Genomic DNA, 20,089 nt, shown 5'->3' on the forward strand with positions numbered 1-20,089 from the left:
TTAAAAGTATGTTTGAATTAGGAAGTGATATTCATACACATTCTACGAGACAGTCCGATATAATTCGTCGTCCGCTTACTATTACCCGTAGATCTCAATTCTCTATTCGGCATCTAGGACCCCATGCATGGAATTGTTTACCTACGACTTTGAGAAACATGGATAGTTTTCTTGAATTTCGGCGGGAATTAAAGCTATTTTGCCTTAATATTTATGGTTTTGATAGTTGAGTGGACTTCAAGTGGAGCCAAGATGTTCGTTTTGATTTTGGCGATACTGGTAAAGTGGTTTAGTTTCTTTTTTTTTGTCTCTTTTGAAGTGTAAATCCGTTTCGATTGAAATGCAGGGTAATTGATTTTTTTCCTTCTTCTTTCTTTCTTTTTTCTTTTCCTTTTCTTTTCTTTTTATTTTTTCTTCTTTTTCGTATTGTTTTATTTGTATGTGTATTGGGGTTGTAAGCCCAAACAAGCTTTGCTTCGGGCCATTTGCTTGTTTTGTTTTGTTATTTATATTAATAAACCCATCTTTCTCTCTTTCTCTCTAAAGGTACCCAATACAAGATTAATAATATAATAGCAGTTGATAGAGATCTTACAGGAGAGCCTTGAAGAACTACGAAATTAATTCTACATATATTGGATACAGAATATTGAGTCTCCGAAAAAAGAATACGATCTTCAAGATGAAAAGAAAATAACATTTTCTATGTGAAACTTTGTTATGACTTCCTTTGCAATGAACAAAACGCGGTTTGATGTTGCGTCCAAAAACAGACTAGTTTTCTCCCTAATTTTATATAACTTTTGCAAATTTGCTCCGCTCTTGCTCTTCTGATGATTATGCTTATTCTCAAAACATCGAACCTGTCATAGATATATACTTGCACACCTTAGGCTACTTTAGGAGCTTAAAGGAGCCTTAAGGCTCCTTTAAGGCAAACTGTCAATAGAAGCTGACAGTTTTTGCTTTTTAAGTCGAACTCGAAAAGCAGATCGTCCTCGTTTGGAATGAGAGAATGTCGTAAGAAAAGATTTAAGGGAAATGAGAACTTCGTGGGAGGACGTAAAGAGGGAGTTGTTAGTAGTAGGTTTGCTCTTTCATATTGGTTTTACCCCACCCCCAAATATTAGGCTTCCTTCCAATAAATACCTCCTTACATCCCAGTGTTTGCAGTCAAAAAGAAAAACCTTAACTATAAAATATGACAGTATATAAAAGATATGACTGTGCTAGATATTTAATTTTGTATCGCTATTTATTTTGAAATATAAATTTCTCTGTTTCGAAGAAACGTAATTAACTTCTCAATCAAATAATTACAGTAGTATTAACCATGATATCGCAAGTTAAAACTTGTTCTACTAAGCTCATTGCGAATACACTGTTCAGCTGAATTTCAGCTGAAAGACACTAAAATTAGGCTATTTGATAATTTGAATAAGAGGTTGGAGAAAATTCAGAATTTCTGGAGGGGCCTGGACCCCGAGGCCTCCACTTGCGAATGTCCCTGTTCTCTACGACTCATGCCAGGATGTGATCTACAATGAACTTTATTCTTCCACACAAAAACAAAATTTCAAAGTAAACCAATATTGGCACGCGTACAGGATTTTTTTCTGGAGGAAAGGGTTCAAAATAAGAAATTAAAAGGTATGTTTTATAAGACTCGTGGCATGTTTACGCCAAAAACTACCTCTGATAAGGATATTCTGTACCGAGTACTATTTACGGACTCTTCCTCCAAATGTCTTAGAAATGTTGGGAGAAACAAAAATATTCCCAGAAGTTAAAGCTGACAATTTACAGAAGCCATGTCCTTTCTATCCTTTCTACCCTTACATATAAACTCAAGTGGTGTGAATGCACAGGTATAAAGACGACTCCAAGAACAAGATGAGAACGGAACGAGGTTGGCGAGGACTTTGACGCAGATGCTTAGATTGGAAGCTAAGAACATGTCGTCGAGGCGAACTACCGTTGCTGCCTTTTACGTCTACAAAAGCAGGAGAGCCTAAGTCTAAGAAAGTCAGCAAAAATGAGTATTATAGATATTATGAGGGAACAGCAATAGCCTAGAGGAGAGTGGGGAGAGAAAAGGCATCCTATGCATCTATGTCCATAATTCGTATTTTCCATGATAAATATTATAAATACGAACTTAAACCTTTATAACAAATAAAAGAAATTAAAAAGCTTGAAAGAGTATGCATATAATACATACTTTAAAATTACTAAGGTCTCCTTCTTCTCTAGCCTTGGACAAATTTCTAACAACTTCGTGAACAGTGGCAGTTTTTCCAGTTCCAGGGACACCACTTATGTACATACACCCTCCAATGCCATCTTGGATTTTCCCTTCAGCAAAAAAATGGATGTCAGAATATTCTGACTCACGACAAGGTAGGGACTCCGGAACTGCAGATACATGAAGTTGAGCTCGCGCTTGCTCTAGAACGGTTTGATGGACAACATTGGCCATTTTTAATCGCCGTGGAGTTGTTACTGGAGTTGTATTCTGAAAATAAATTAAAAGAACAAGTTTTAGAGGTTACTGGGTCACTACAATGGGGCTACAAGAACTTAATCAAACGCTTCTTTTTACATACATGGGTTATGTATAATTTTTTCACGGGCTTTATTAACAATTTTAATCACTTTTATATATATTTTATTCTTTCCATTTCTTTGGCTAGGCCACGTTTCACAGAAAAGGATGACTAATTACCAAATATTGCACTTTGTTGATATCTATCCTGAGCCAAACGAAATACAGGTCGTTCTTAGTATAGCCTTTTGGGGCTATAAAAAACCATAAGAAAGTACTTAAAGGAAATTAGAACCTCATGAGAGGGGGATAAAGAGCGAAGATTGGGGTGGAGCGAAGGAGAAGCATGTGAAGCTGTGTTGGAAATATGAAGCTTCAATATAGGCAAGGGCACAGAATTTGAGGGGAAATTGAAAAACTAAGTAAAAACAGGCAAACTACACAAAAATAGAGGAAATTGAGAGAAAATTTATAAAATACTGACTTCTTCTTTGGGGAGGGTGATGAGAACTACTGTGATCCATCTGTAGCTTTTTCTAGAATCCTCTGGTTTGTTTCCAAGTTTTCTTAGAATGACATATGACCAGTCCATGCAATGTACTTTTTGTGTTTCTGATTTTTACTCTATTTACCTCCGTGGTATCAGGACAAAAACATGGTCGTCGTTTTTCATAATAAGTTAATTGTTTTTTAAACAAGTTTTTCAAGAAACACAAAGAGACTAAAGAAACTAAAAGACAAAACTAAACTAAGAGACAAAGAAACTAAACCCTACGAGAAGCAGAAATAAAGCCATATAATAATTCAAGCTCAAAACGAAACAGAATTTAAAATGAATAATCAATTTAAACACAAGATAACAAAAGCTGATGAAAAATGAATACTTAAATGAAATGAAATTAAAATGAAAAGTCTAGTCGAACTTAAAGCGAACAGAAATTACCATAAGCGTGAGTAGGGCTACCGACCCCCCAAAACTATCTAAAGGGCCGAGCGTCATTCGTGCTTTGCTTAGAACAATTTGAATTTCGATCAATGTATTTGTTTTTGTCACAGTATCAACAATAACACATCACAAACCTGATAAAGGCTTTCAAATAAGAATAGTGGACCCCCACCACCCTATCTAAACACTAAACGGTTTGAGCGCCATTCGTATTTTACAGAAAACAGTGTATTTTTACTTGTCAAAACATCAACAACAATAACAAAAAAAAGAAAATCGCCATTATAATCACAATAACAAATAACTGGAAAGAGCTAATGAAAGTAGACTGACCGTTCAATGCACAGTTATGTTAATTCTTGTAAGCGTCAGGGATTCTTGATTTTTCAAAGCTATAATTATCAAGAATGAAATGTGTAAATTATATTTTATTTTCAGTAAAGCGCAAAAAAATGCTACAACCTATAGAAGGGTAACCTTACTCCTGTTTGTGGTAATTTCTGTTCGTTTTATGTCCAAACAGATAATTAATTTTAATTTTTTTGTTGTTTTTTTTTTTTTTTTTCACCGTGATCAGCGACCTGTAGCTCCGAAGTGGTAAGAGTTAAAAATTTGAGATTTTTCAGAGGGAAGGGAAACGTGAAACAGAGTAAAAAAGTTCCAGAAAAGTTCCTAAAATTTCTAACAGTTTTCCATAAAAAAAATAAAACGGTTTTTTTCTTAGAAACTGTGCGTTCGATGTTTGGCGTCAAGTTAAGACGACCCTAGCTTCGGAAATAAACTTGTTAGAAATACAGTTATGCTGAACTCATGTAGAACTTTCATTTGTCTCTTCGAGAACCGGAGCACAAAATTCCGTAGCTCTTACAGATTTCCCGGAAATAATTCCGGAAAAGTCCATCTCGTTCCGATTTTTTTGGAATTTTCTCAAATTTTCGATTTTGATGTTTCTTATATTTTATCGAGTAGTGCTATGAAAAGTATGCAAGAAGAAGTGAAGTGTTCTATATACCAAGTTGCTTCGTTCTCTAAGAAATAATTTCCGAAGTTTCGACGTTCTAGAGGTAACTTCTGTTCTGGACCAGCTAGAATTTTTTTTCCAACGCGGTTCGACAGGTCTCGATCTCCTAACAACTGGAGCTTACAATAGTTTCTCCGAAATAAAATTCCTTCTTTGGGTTTTTCTATTTGGAAGTTTTGTCATGTCCTCGGGGCAATTTAAATTTTTTGGTGAATTTGGTTTGTTGTATATTTTTCTAGTTTAGACCATCAAAAGTTAAGCAGAAAACTATAAGACGTTATTTCCGTATCTCTTTCAGATTTCCCGGAAATAGCAACTATGTCCCGTAGGGCACAGTTGCACGTGTTGCTCCGCTACTGTGCCCTAAGGCACAGGGCACAGTTGCTGCAACACTTCCTGTTGCACAGGCAACGGAGGTCTAGTTGCAGTTCCATTTAAGCTTGAGTTATTATAAGACTTTAGGTATGGCCGTTTCAAGTTTTACTATGGCTCTTACTTTTCTTTGAAAGACTTCTGTTTCCAGAGAACGTTTAAATTTAATAATTACTGTACGTTTTTAATTGAACGTACTAGGAATATTTACAATTACTTTACTAGTAACGTTTACTAGGAGTATTTAAAAAGACATTCTTTTGTTACCCTGCTTATTCATTTTTGTTCATTCAGGGTTTTAGTTACTCACTGATTAACTGATTAATTAATTAACGAATAATAATTGCAGTTCCATTTAAGTTGGAATTATTATATGACTTTAGGTCTCCTCGTCTCAAGTTTTAAGATGGCTCTTTACTTTTCTTTGAAAGACTTCTGTTTCGCTTAAAAGTTAAAAAATATTAATTATTGTCCGTTTTCAATTGACGCAGGTTCTTTATTGCTTAGCACTAGGAATATTTGAAAAGACTTTTTTTTTTGTACCTTGCTTATTCATTTTTGTTCATTCTGGGTTTTAATTATTCGCTGATTAATTGATTAATTAATTAACGAGTATTAATTGTAGTTCCATTTAAGTTGGGATTATCATATGACTTTAGGTCTGCTCGTCTTAAGTTTTACTACGGCTCTTTACTTTTCTTCGAAAGATTTCTGTTTCCGGAAAAAGTTTATAAAATATTAATTACTGTCCGTTTTTATTTGACGCAGATTTATTATTGCTTAGCACTAGGAATATTTGAAAAGACAATTTTTTTGTACCCTACTTATTCATTTTTGTTCATTCAGGGTTTTAGTTATTCGCTGATTAATTGATTAATTAATTGATGAGTATTAATTGCAGTTCCATTTAAGTTGGGATTATTATATGACTAGGTCTGGTCGTTTTAAATTTTACTACGACTCTTTACTTTTCTTTGAAAGAATTCTGTTTCCGGAAAAAGTTTATAAAACATTAATTACTACCCGTTTTTAATTGACGCAGATTTATTATTGCTTAGCACAAGGAATATTTGAAAAGACATTTTTTTTTGTACCCTGCTTATTCATTTTTGTTCATTCAGGTATTAGTTATTCACTGATTGATTAATTAACGAGCATTAATTGCAGTTCCATTTAAGTCTGAATTATTATATGACTTCAGGTCTGCTCGTCTGAAGTTTTACTATGGCTCTTTACTTTTCTTTGAAAGACTCCTGTTTCCAGAAAAAGGTTTAATAATATTAATAACTGTCCATTTTTAATTGACGCAGTTTTATTACTGCTTAGCACTAGGAATATTTTAAAAGACATTCTTTTTTTGTTAACCTGCTTAAACACTTAAAGTATTGATTGTAAAATAAATTTGAACAAAATTAGTTGAATATGCAGTCAAAATTATTTGATCAACAGTAATTTTTGGCCGTATATTTTTAATACTATGTTTTATTGCCGAAGTTTGGGTGGATGAGGAGGGGATTATTGTTCATACGAACTGAAAATCTCTATCATTTTTTATTTTCTATAGGGCTGAAGCTATCCTCACCCCCATCCTGGAGACACACTTGAACATGCACATCTCCTAATTCACCATCTTGCCAAAAGAATCTTTTTATTTCATATTTTGCCGTAACTGTTTGTTTGTTTAAATAACTGAAAGTCCAGTTGACTTACAAAAAAAAAATTTGTTTGTTGTCAGAAAAAAATGGATGTTACAAATCAATACAAGTAGATTTGTTTCGTTAGTTCTTTTTTAATTAAGGTTATAATGTTCTGCATTTCGTCGTGAAAATTTTTTAAGAAACATCTGTGGAGGAAGGGAAAGAGGCCTCTAATTTCAGACCATCGGGATATCTAACAGTAGCGTTTGCCATGTCTTAATCAAATCTAGTCAGATATTGGCCTGGAAATGTAGAGTACGCAAACATGTGTCAAGTAGTTACTGAACTAAGGTTACCAGAAAATTTCTTTCTATCGCAATCGTAGGCAGTTCCTTTATGAAGTACGACCTCGTAAACACACACCAGTGCAGGGCACTAAGACTTAAACAATATACCAAGATTCATGGGTAAAAAATCCAGGACTGGAAACAAAATTAAAGATATCAAACAATAACATTTCTATCATATTCGATTATGTTCATATATTCGTATTATATATTTTTGATATAAGGTTATAATTCTTATTCTTATATAATATTATTATATTCTTATTATATTATAAGGTAATTACCATGGATAATTACTTTTCCAGGATCCCGAGCTCAGGACTGAAAACCCCAAGAACTTTGCAACGTGCAGTGGCAGCCATAGTCTATTGGAATAATAAACCCAGGGAACCATTGAGAAAACCAATAAGTCATTTTAAGGAAAGTGCCTCATGACACATTGTTTTATTGTTGACGTGAGAATGTCATTAGATTTACTCCACTAATTCGAAAGAACTTTGGTTACACTTCTGTTTGTTTATAAAGTTTTTGTTTTATCCCCCTTCCTCAAATGCTCAAATAATTGGAACGTCGAGTTTCCCATTTTTATTTTCATACAAAATGCGGTGACGCTGTTAAATTATGCGACAATGACGATATCAGCCTTGTCAGCAAGCAATGCTAACAACAATTGTCAACAACGTCAACAAAATTGAAAAGAACAATGGGAATGTTACAAATATGATAACGTCATTAATCATGGTCCATTAATTTAAAAAGACTTTTGCTACAATTCTGTTTCTTTTACTAAGTTTTTGCCCTTTTTTTCAAATGTTCAAATAGTTAAGAGCTTCGAGTTTTTTGGTTTTAATTTTCATCATAAACGTAAGCCATATTTATCAGGATAACTTTGTTCCATCTTGAAGGCCAAATAAAAGCCAAAAAGCAATATTTGCTTTTTCTCTGAGCTAAGCAGATACAATTTATAACCATCATTAAATAGGACTATAAACGAATTAAGTCGGTAACCTGTTAAAGGAGGACAGTTAGACTGGTAAAATACCCGATACGCATCCCCCTTTCAAACCACTACACCCAAATTACATAAATCCTGAGAGTCAATTTCAGACAGTTCTTGGAAGAGCTTTTGGCTAAATGGCCCAATAACCATGATTCTAAAGATGCTCGAAAGTTCTAAGGATGACATTAAAAAGCCACAAAATGCGAGTTGCTACTGGTTAGCAAAAATTTTTACGACAACTACACGAACCTTCTTTTCTTCCAACAACCGCGAATTCACTGATTTAAAAAAGAATGAACTGATTTACCTTCCCTTTCCTCCTTTTTGGTGTGGATACAACGACTTCATCAGAGCTTTCACTGGTTTTTCGTGATCTCACCGATCTTCTTATACTGCTCTTTGGAGTACCAACGACTCGCCTATGAAAAGAAGGCGTCATATTTTCAGAATCCTTATCACTACCATTAGCATTGGTTTGAATTCTAGGTTTTCTTGCAGGTGTTGATTTCTGAAAACTTTGCTCATTATCAGCCTGAGAAGAATTTGTAGTTTTTATCGGAGTTTTAGGTTCACTCCTGACATTTGCTGATCTCTGAGATCTCTCTTCATTATCAACTTGACGATATTTCCCTCTTTTCGTCGGGGTTTCGAGTGCATTTTTGACGGTATTCGATTCTAAATTTAGTTTTTTAACCACGCTTTCAGATTTTGAACGAGATTTTGAATTTTTCTTGCCAGGCGTAATAGTCGCGGTATCCTCATTATTGTTAACTTTATCTTGTTTGACAAATTTTACTTTCTTTGTTGGAGTGTCAGTCAAAATTTTTGAAAGAGTAGTAGCAACTGAAACCACTAATAATTCATCAGATTCCACGCTTTTGTTTTTCTTTGCCGGAGAAGCTTCTACAGCACTGCTAGACGTCCGCTGTTTTCTCAACTCAGGTTTTGTCACTTCAGTGGACACGGTATCTTTTATCACATCGTCTAGGATTAAAACTCGCTTAGCCAAACCACTCCTCATCACACTCTTCTGCTGCTCGGTCGAAGACTTCAGAGGTGTGCCATTCCTATGAGGAGTAACTGCTTCCTCGTCAACAGAGACCGTTTTGGGTTTTTCACTGCTTCTTATTCGAGTAAATTTCACCTTTGTATCACTATAACGCTTTGTAGAGAAAGTTGCTTTCTTCAAAGGAGTTTTCTTTTGACCATCAGGATAAAATCCGCTGGGCTGTTCATTTTCTGATTCATCAGAATCCAGAAGCTCAAGAATATCGACATCGCGGACAGGTAACTTTGCAACACTCCTTGAAATATTTTTAACAGGCGTAAACTCATTATTCTCTTTTTCGGCTTTCTTTGGTGTTCGTAATTTTTCCGAGCCTCCAAGTTTCCCAATGTGGTTTGTTCCAACATTCTCTGGTTCTTCTCTGATCGATGAGAGACTAGGTCGCCTTACTGGCTTTAAATCCTCAGGGGATAGAAGCATTATTCTTGGTGGGGCTATAGGAACGACAGAACGCTTGGGCAATGACCTCTTCAATTCATCTTTCCTAAAATGATAATACAATTAATTAAGCTGTGTTGTCAATAAAATCCCTTCTAGTCATTGATTTTTAACCTACTACACTAAGCTAATTACGGTTTTGACAACAAAACCGTCACTGCAGCAAACCACCTGAGGTCAAGATATTGACGACCATTTCTCTTTCATCCAATTACTAGACAAAGGGCCTATCGGGCAGGCATAAAAAAAGAAAAGAATACCACGGCATATACTCTTCCACGAGACCAGAAACAAAACGTTTCGGTATTATTTTGGGGAAAAGCCCCCCTTTACAAACCACAAAAACATGAATCCCTTTGTCCACCCTAAATACATTATATATTTGTATATATAGATATATATGTATATGTATATATATACAATATATATATATGTAAATCTAAAACTCAGCGCCTTAAATCGACGAATTTAATTCATCACCTTCGTTTGAAAACAGGCTGTATACAATCTTAAAAAAGAACAAGAGCTAAGAGCTCATATGGTACTTGTGACGAGGCATGAAGAGCTAAGAGCCAAGAGATCATATGACATATGAGATACTGACTTATTATCTAATTCTTACCGATCTGAAATCTTTCTCGATTCACTACCCGGAGGATTCCATCTTGCTGATAAAGATCTTCTATTTAATTATATTCACAATCGTCGTGGTCTTACTTCCAACCTTGATCATGTAATTGTGTCAGATTCAACTCTACTTTCATCAATAGTTCATGTGGCCGACTCTAAAATCGACGACGATCATTTACCAATTACGTGCCAACTATCTTGCTCCATGGCGAGCTCTGTGCAACGTAACTCTCCCAAGTGGTTCTCAAAGTCGAATTGGGAAAATACCAATGTTCCACTTTATGTATTGACATTGTCCCAGTTATTATCATCTATTAAAGTGCCTTTCCACTTATTGCAAATATCTATATCTACAACTTCAACTCGGATAGGTATCAACTCGTATTATCAGCAAATAGTGTTATGTCTAAAGTCTGCCGCTAAAAAAGCTGTTCCCTCCGAGTGCGTGCGAACGGGTACTCGCAATCCCTTTTGGAAAGTTGATCCTAAAGTGAAGATGGCTAAACAAAAAGCTAAGTTCTGGCTCCGTATGTGGATAGCCTGTGATCGTCCTTCTTCTGGTTCAGTACATCAAATAAAACAGAAAACCAAACAAGAGTACAAATATTCCCTGAGTAGAGCGAGACTGAATGCCCGGGATGATCCTTGTGACAAGAAATCCTGGGATCGTGTTATGAACAGTGTAAAGCGTTCACCTCCAAATAATTCGTCTCTTCGGCTATGTAACTTCGTTTCTCATTATAAAAATATTTTGCTTTCCTTTAATATTAATCTCCAAAATCATTTTACAAAACTTGTCAACTCAATCCTCCCAATTCGTATCAACCAATCTCAAGTGTTGTCGGTGGAATCTGGTATAATACTCCGAGCTCTTAAGCAAGTGAATAAGTCTGAGTCTCTCGATAGTGATGGTCTTTGCTTCAAGTTTTTTGCTTATGATCGTCCTGAATTGCTGAAGCATTTGCAGCTATTGTTTCAGATGTGTTTGGCACAGTCCGTTGTGCCAGATAGTTTTTGTCCGGTTGTATATCTCCCATAGTCAAGAGGGGTAAGGACCCCAGTGTTTGCTCTAATTACCTCGTATCACTGTGTCTTGTTTTGTTAGTAAGCAATTTGAATATGTACTGCTACCGGCCATTAACTCCAACTGCAATTTTGCACCCTTCCAGCTTGGTTTTAGAAAAAGTATGGGCTGCGTTCAAGCTCACCATATTGTGGGTCGGCTAATGCAACAAGCTGTTGCTCAAAAAAGTCCCTTGCATTGTTTGACTGTTGACATATCTATTGCTTTTGACAATGTAATTCATTTAAATGCTTTGTTTTCTCTAGCAGCCTCAGGTGTTAACCTTTCTATTGTTTCCGTGCTTAAGTATTGGTATGCTAATTCTTCAGTTAGGGTGAAGTGGAATGGTACTGTAGGGGAGTATAGTCCTGTTAAAAAAAGGCGTTAGGCATGGTGCCGTGTTATCCCTGAGCATATTTAAATGTGTTTTAGCTTCGTGTCTCCAACGTCTTCAACCGTCAATTTTTTACAATGATAATTTAGGCATTAGTCACGTTGCATATGCTGATGATGTTCTGCTTCTTAGCCGGACAAAACATAGTCTAATTACCAACTTTTACCGGCTTTCAGCCGCACTATCCACAGAAGGCCTTTCAGTTAATGCCTCCAAATGTGAGTTTTTGTGTTTTGGGAGTCCTCCACCAGCATCACCTCTTTGCTTGGGTTCTTCAACTATACCATGTTCAGCAAGTATTAAATGGTTGGGTCTCTCTTTTTCCACGTCATTTTCGTCTACTTGCTCCGCTATTACGTCAAGCGTGCTGAAAAGTATGCGGGTTGGATACGCGAAAATTTCACCAAATCGTGGTCGGTATAACCGAAAAGGACTATGCCGTCTTTATTCTAGTTTTTGCACCCCTGCTGTTTTTATCTTTCTGGCTTTGCTTTACTCCTTCGCAAGAAGGATACAAAGAAAATACGCTCAGGATATTTTAAGTATTGCAAGTATTTGCTGCGTCTGCCTCGGTGGTATCGGAATCATACAGTAGTTTCTAAATTTGACATAGTTGATGCGCCCTGGCGACTGAAACATTTATCTAAAGATATATGTCTTGAAACTCGACAAATGATTGGTGTTTTTGACCCTCTTTGGCCATTTTTTGAATTGAGGTAATTTACTTATGTTGTATGTTGTTATGCTGCTATGTTATTTATGTTGTTATGTTTTTTGTCTTGTTTTTTCTTTTTTTTGTGTCTTTACTCCACAGTTTAATGTACTTTGTGGGTTACAAATAAATTATTATTATTATTATTATGGTATGAGCTCTAACAAAATTCTATGAATCAATAGATTGATTTAAAAGGAAAATAAGAGGCTTAATGCCGGTCAGGATTTAAAATAAGAGCTCTGAGTCACGATGTCCTTCTACATATCAAAATTCATTAAGATCCGATCACCCACTCGTATGTTATAAATACCTAATTTTTTCTAATTTTTCCTCTCCCTTTAGCCCCCCAGATGGTCGAATCTGGGAAAACGACTTTATCAAGTCAATTTGTGCAGCTCCCTGACACGCCTACCAATTTTCATCATCCTAACACGTCCAGAAGCACAAAACTCGCCAAATCACTGAAGCCCTCCCCCCAACTCCCCAAAGAGAGCGGATCCAGTACGGTTCCGTCAATCGCATATCAAGGACATTTGCTTCTTCTATCCACCAAGCTTCATCCCGATTCCTCCACTCAAAGTGTTTTCCAATATTTCCCCCTCCAACTCCCCCCTATGTCAAAAGATCTGGTCGGGATTTGAAATAAGAGTTCTGAGACATGAATTCCTTCTAAATATCAAATTTCATTAAGAACCGATCACCTATTCGTAAGATAAAAATACCCCAATTTTCACGTTTTACAAGAGTTCCGGTTTCCCCCTCCAATCCCCCCAAAGTCACAGGATCTGGTCGGAATTTAAAATTAGAGCTTTAAAGCAAGGGATTCTTCTAAATATCAAATTTCATTAAGATCTGGTCACCCTTTCGCAAGTTACAAATACCTCAATTTTCAAAATTAACCCCCCCCCCCAACTCCACCAAAGAGAGCAGATCCGGTCTGGTTATGTCAGTCACGTATCTTAGACAGGTTTTCCCTCCAATCTAAGCGTTTTCTATCATTTTAGGTTCCCCCGCCCCAAACTCTCCCAATGTCACCAGATCCGGTCGGAACATAAAATAAGAGCTTTGAGACACGATATCCTTCTAAATATCAAATTTCATTGAGATACGATCACCCGTTCGTAAGTTAAAAATACCTCATTTTTTTTAATTTTACGGAATTAACCCCCCCCCACTACCCCAAAGAGAGCGGATCCGTTCGGGTTATGTCAATCATGTATCTAGGACTTGCGCTTAGTTTTCCCACCAAGTTTCATCCCGATCCCTCCACTCTAAGTGTTTTCCAAGTTTTAGGTTTCCCCCTCCCAACTCCCCCCCAATGTCACCAGATCCGGTCGGGATTTATAATAAGAGCTCTGGGACACGATATCCTTTTAAATGTCAAATTTCATTAAGATCCGATCACCTGCTCGTAAGTTAAAAATACCTCACTTTTTCTAATTTTTCAGAATTAACCCCCCCCCCCCCCAACTACCCCGAAGAGAGCGGATACGTTCCGGTTATGTCAATCATGTATCTAGGACTTGTGCTTATTTTTCCCATCAAGTTTCATCCCGATCCCTCCACTCTAAGTGTTTTCCAAGTTTTAGGTTTCCCCCTCCCAACTCCCCCCCCCCCAATGTCACCAGATCTGGTCGGGATTTAAAATAAGAGCTCTAAAACACGATATCCTTCTAAACATAAAATTTCATTGAGATCCGATCACCCGTTCGTAAGTTAAAAACACCTCATTTTTTTGGTTTTTCAGAATTAACCCCTCCCCCAACTACCCCAAAGAGAGCATATACGGTCCGGTTGTGTCAGTCACTTATCTTAGACAGGTTTTCCCTCCAATATAAGCGTTTTCTATAATTTTAGGCTCCCCCGCCCCGAACTCCCCCAATGTCATCAGATCCGGTAGGAACTTAAAATAAGAGCTTTGAGACACGATATCCTTCAAAATATCAAATTTCATTGAGATACGATCACCCGTTCGTAAGTTAAATAAACCTCATTTTTTCTAATTTTTCAGAATTAACCCCCCCCCCCCCAACTACCCCAAAGAGAGCGGATCCGTTCCGGTTATGTCAATCATGTATCAAGGACTTGCGCTTAGTTTTCCCACCAAGTTTCATCCCGGTCCCTCCACTCTAAGTGTTTTCCAAGTTTTAGGTTCCCCCTCCCAACTCCCCCCCCCCCAATGTCACCAGATCCGGTCGGGATTTAAAATAGGAGCTCTGGGACAGGGTATCCTTCTAAATATCAAATTTCATTAAGATCCGATCACCCGTTCGTAAGCTAAAAATACCTCACTTTTTCTAATATTTCAGAATTAACCCCCCCCCCCAACTACCCCAAAGAGAGCGGATCCGTTCCGGTTATGTCAATCATGTATCTAGTAGGACATGTGCTTATTTTTCCCACCAAGTTTCATCCCGATCCCTCCACTCTAAGTGTTTTCAAAGTTTTAGGTTTCCCCCTCCCAACCCCCCCCCCAATGTCACCAGATCTGGTCGGGATTTAAAATAAGAGCTCTGAAACGCGATATCCTTCTAAATATCAAATTTCATTGAGATCCGATCACCGGTTCGTAAGTTAAAAACACCTCATTTTTTTGGTTTTTCAGAATTAACACCCCCCCCCCTCCCAAACTACTCCGAAGAGAGCAGATCCGGTCCGGTTGTGTCAGTCACGTATCTTAGACAGGTTTTTATTCTTCCCATCCAGTTTCATCCTGATCTCGCCGCTTTAAGTATTTTCTAAGATTTCCGGTTCCCCCCAACTGCCCTCCCCCAATTACACTGGATCCGGTTGAGATTTAAAATAAGAGATCTGAGTTATGAGGTTCTTCTAAATATGAAGTTTCATGAAGATCCGATCACTCCTTCGTAAGTTAAAAATACGTCATTTTTTCTAATTTTTCGGAATTAACCCCCCCCCCCCAATAGAGTGGATCCGTTCCAATTATGTAAATCATGTATCTAAGACTTCTGCTTATTTTTCCCACCAAGTTTCATCCCGATTCCTCCAATCTAAGCGTTTTCCATTATTTTAGGTTCCCCCACCCCAAACTTCCCCCAATGTCACCAGATCCGGCCGGGACTTAAAATAAGAGCATTGAGACACGATATCCTTCTAAATATCGAATTTCATTGAGATCCGATCACCCGTTCGTAAGTTAAAAATACCCCATTTTTTCTAATTTTTCAGAATTAACCCCCCCCCCAAACTACCCCAAAGAGAGCGGATCCTTTCCGGTTATGTCAATCATGTATCTAGGACTTGTGCTTATTTTTCCCACCAAGTTTCATCCCGGTCCCTCCACTCTAAGTGTTTTCCAAGTTTTAGGTTTCCCCCTCCCAACTCCCCCCCCAATGTCACCAGATCCGGTCGGGATTTAAAATAAAAGCTCTGGGACAGGGTATCCTTCTAAATATCAAATTTCATTAAGATCCGATCACCCGTTCGTAAGCTAAAAATACCTCACTTTTTCTAATATTTCAGAATTAACCCCCCCCCCCAACTACCCCAAAGAGAGCGGATCCGTTCCGGTTATGTCAATCATGTATCTAGTAGGACATGTGCTTATTTTTCCCACCAAGTTTCATCCCGATCCCTCCACTCTAAGTGTTTTCAAAGTTTTAGGTTTCCCCCTCCCAACCCCCCCCCCAATGTTACCAGATCTGGTCGGGATTTAAAATAAGAGCTCTGAGACGCGATATCCTTCTAAATATCAAATTTCATTGAGATCCGATCACCCGTTCGTAAGTTAAAAACACCTCATTTTTTTGGTTTTTCAGAATTAACCCCCCCCCCCAACTACTCCGAAGAGAGCAGATCCGGTCCGGTTGTGTCAGTCACGTATCTTAGACAGGTTTTTATTCTTCCCATCCAGTTTCATCCTGATCTCGCCGCTTTAAGTATTTTCTAAGATTTCCGGTTCCCCCAAACTGCCCTCCCCCAATTACACTGGATCCGGTTGAGATTTAAAATAAGAGATCTGAGTTATGAGGTTCTTCTAAATATGAAGTTTCATGAAGATCCGATCACTCCTTCGTAAGTTAAAAATACGTCATTTTTTCTAATTTTTCGGAATTAACCCCCCCCCCCCCAATAGAGTGGATCCGTTCCAATTATGTAAATCATGTATCTACGACTTCTGCTTATTTTTCCCACCAAGTTTCATCCCGATTCCTCCAATCTAAACGTTTTCCATTATTTTAGGTTCCCCCACCCCAAACTTCCCCCAATGTCACCAGATCCGGCCGGGACTTAAAATAAGAGCATTGAGACACGATATCCTTCTAAATATCGAATTTCATTGAGATCCGATCACCCGTTCGTAAGTTAAAAATACCCCATTTTTTCTAATTTTTCAGAATTAACCCCCCCCCCCCCCAACTACCCCAAAGAGAGCGGATCCGTTCCGGTTATGTCAATCATGTATCTAGGACTTGTGCTTATTTTTCCCACCAAGTTTCATCCCGATCCCTCCACTCTAAGTGTTTTCCAAGTTTTAGGTTTCCCCCTCCCAACTTCCCCCCCCCCAATGTCACCAGATCTGGTCGGGATTCAAAATAAGAGCTCTGAGACACGATATCCTTCTAAATATCAAATTTCATTGAGATCCGATCACCCGTTCGTAAGTTAAAAATACCTCATTTTTTTAGTTTTTCAGAATTAACCCCCCCCCCCCCAACTACCCCAAAGAGAGCAGATCCGGTCCGGTTATGTCAGTCACGTATCTTAGAGAGGTTTTTATTTTTCCCATCCAGTTTCATCCTGATCTCACCGCTTTAAGTATTTTCTAAGATTTCCGGTTCCCCCAACTGCCCTCCCCCAATTACGCGTGATCCGGTTCAGATTTAAAATAAGAGATCTGAGTTACGAGGTCCTTCTAAATATGAAGTTTCCTGAAGATCCGATCACTCCTTCGTAAGTTAAAAATACGTCATTTTTGTAATATTTCAGAATTACCCCCCCCCCCAACTACCCCAAAGAGAGCGGATCCGTTCCGGTTATGTAAATCATGTATCTAGGACTTGTGCTAATTTTTCCCACCAAGTTTCATCCCGATCCCTCCACTTTAAGTATTTTCCAAGATTTTAGGTTTCCCCCTTCCAACTCCCCCCTCCTAATATCACCAGATCCGGTCGGGATTTAAAATAACAGCTCTGAGACACGATATCCTTCCAAACATCAAATTTAATTAAGATCTTATCAACCGTTCGTATTCAATTTTTCTATTTTTTCCGAATAAACGGACCCCCCACTCCCCCCCCCCAGATGGTCAAATCGAGAAAACGACTATTTCTAATTTAATCTGGTCCGGTCCCTGATATGCCTACCAAATGTAATTGTCCTAGCTTACCAGGAAGTGCCTAAAGTAGCAAAACCGGGACCGACAGACCGACAGACACACAGAATTTGCGATTGATATATGTCACTTGGTTAATACCAAGTGCCATAAAAAAAATATATACTCTCTAGTTGATAATCATAAAATAGTAAAAGTTCCGATTAGGTTGTTGTATTTTCGGAGGTGTTTCAGCTACCCGTTGTCTAACATTACAAAAAGTGATTCGCTGAGATGAATAACATGTTCAAAGCTTCTACTTTGGCTACCTCATACTTACTTACTTAGTTTCTCCAACGCCTAATGACATATGAGGTAGCAACAGCCAACCTCCACATCGGACAATCCTAAACTAAAAATCAACGATCGTTGAGGGCTGAAACTCTCACCTCAGCTTCTAAGGAACGACCAATCGTGATCCGCTGTCTGACAATCTTCTAAAGCCTGGAGGGGTCCAGCATCACACGGGATATGGAAGTCTTTACGTCTCAAACGAGTTACGTGGCCTCAGTGCCCGCAATTTCTTACCTGAATTAATTGGTTATTCATGGTTGGTTAGTGAGAGACTTGATCTTTTTTGTTAGGTCCTCTATCAGTCCAGCTAATCACAAGAATTCTTTGCAGGCAATTGTTCTCAAATCCAAGCATCTTTTCTTACAGCTTTAGATAGACTATTGGATTATCATCTATATGTCAATATGGGTACTGCAATGCGACTGAACAGGCGAAGCTTCAGCTTCAGAGAGTATTTCAGCTTCAACTCATTAGATTTTTTTGGCCGTTTTAAACTTATCAAGTGTACAGGGTAGTGCCACATTCTCGTCAGTGTTATCCGTGAAAGCAAACAGAGCTACTTTTTTAAATTTGACAATGCTTTTCGTCCGTAAAAATTCAATCACAAAAAATCTGTTGATTTCTAAAGACATATTCACCTTCAAAGGGAATTACTGCTCATGGCGGTCTTTTTCATTAAAAATTGAATTCTCTATTTTTCCTTATTTGAAAATAAACATCCAACTTTCTAAGTTATAACTAAACCAAGTAATCAATCAGATTTCATTTTCACTGTCCTTGGTCCCTTAACTATTTAATAAGTAGTACAAACATGGACAACTACATTACAGAGATTTAGAATGACAACAAAGATGAAAACGACAGAAATAATAATATACATAAATAAAGACGGGATAAAAGTTTCGATTTAGATGCTTAGTGAATAAGGTTAAAAAACAAGTTCCATATACCCAGCCCAGGAAACCTAATTAGTAGAGAAATCTGCAAGATTCACAAGATTAAGAACAAGCTAGGGACCTTGTACTCATCCTCAGCTTGGGTGAGGAGAGGGTGACCCTTGCGAAAAGACTCGAATCCAACACCTGGCGGCACCAAGCACAAACACGATCTGTAGGCAGGGTCACGAGCTCCGATATAGCTGACAGCAGTTACATTTACCCCTTTTGCCAAATGGCTGAACGAAGATCACACAACTGTCTAAAAGAGAGCGTGGCCAAGAAAAACGCAGCATTTTCATAACCTTCGGTACCGAAAAACTCGTTTTAATAATTTAAAATTATAAAAACGCAAATAGACAAGAAAAGAACTGTTCTCCTTGAAAAAACCTCAAAATGAAAAATTCCCAATCCTTCTGACTCCCCCTTGTGGTATTAGGTAGCAAAATATACCCTGGACATCATAGTAGACCTTCCACGGTCCTAAAACTACAAAAAGCATTGAATAAGAGCTCCTGAAGCAGAGGTGGACAAATCCCAATTTTTCCTTTTCCACCTTTTCGCGGCGTATATTGCACCTAAGGTCAGGGGGATTCTTCTCATTTTGGACACATTATTCTACTTACTTTTCTTAACATTTCGGTACAAAAAGCACTATTTTTGTCATTTTTTACAAGAATAATTCATAATTTGGTCAAAAACTTAAATGAGTAATGGGTGAAATTTTGCAGAACAATATTAACATCATTCTAGACAATCTAATTTGTAAAGCGATTTTGTAAGAATAAGTACAAGTTTTTCTTCAACTTTTTATGTTACCAGCTTTACTTACCATACAAAAAGAAATAGAAAGATATCAAACAAAAGATTGTATCTCTTTTTAAATGGCCTTAAACTGTCCCCTTTGGTTTTTTAACTTTCCCTCTTATCTAAAAGAAATAGCTCACATGTCTTTCATGCATTGAATAGATTTAATCCAGCTTTAATTGCAAAGCATAAATAAGTTCAAACTACAAAATTCCAAAAAGGATCAGACACTTTCCCCTCAATTATTTTCATCAAAAAGGGTATTTCAAGGTTTCAAGCTTTTTGATTAGAAATTTGAGAGTTAGTGTATAACATAAACTTCCAAAATCAAGATACATTAATTGTACATACCGCAAAGGGTGGATATGCCAAAACTTTCTAAACAACCCCTTGCTCTTTACACTAGATTTTTTTATTATACAAAGCTTCTTAGTCCAATTCTCCAGCTAAAAAGTCAAAAGTTAGCGCAGTAAGCGAGGGGTTAAGGAAGGAGCAATCCACCTCGTATACGGGATAATTTCTGTTCGTTTTAAGCTTTGGTTGA

At 37.5% G+C, this 20,089-nt stretch overlaps 1 protein-coding gene across 1 annotated transcript in view; it reads right to left on the reverse strand.

The window, feature by feature from the left end:
• Positions 1-20,089, reverse strand: part of LOC136035026 (origin recognition complex subunit 1-like) — a 90,441-nt gene that overhangs the window by 13,547 nt on the left and 56,805 nt on the right. Inside the window, exons 5-6 of the mRNA XM_065716614.1 lie at positions 8,176-9,418; positions 2,222-2,515 (exon numbers count right to left, since the gene is read on the reverse strand). Of these exons, the coding sequence (XP_065572686.1) occupies positions 2,222-2,515; positions 8,176-9,418 (1,537 nt within the window). The remainder of the gene's footprint in view (positions 1-2,221; positions 2,516-8,175; positions 9,419-20,089) is intronic.

Source organism: Artemia franciscana, chromosome 13 (genome assembly GCF_032884065.1).
Source record: "Artemia franciscana chromosome 13, ASM3288406v1, whole genome shotgun sequence".
Taxonomy (NCBI): domain Eukaryota; kingdom Metazoa; phylum Arthropoda; class Branchiopoda; order Anostraca; family Artemiidae; genus Artemia; species Artemia franciscana.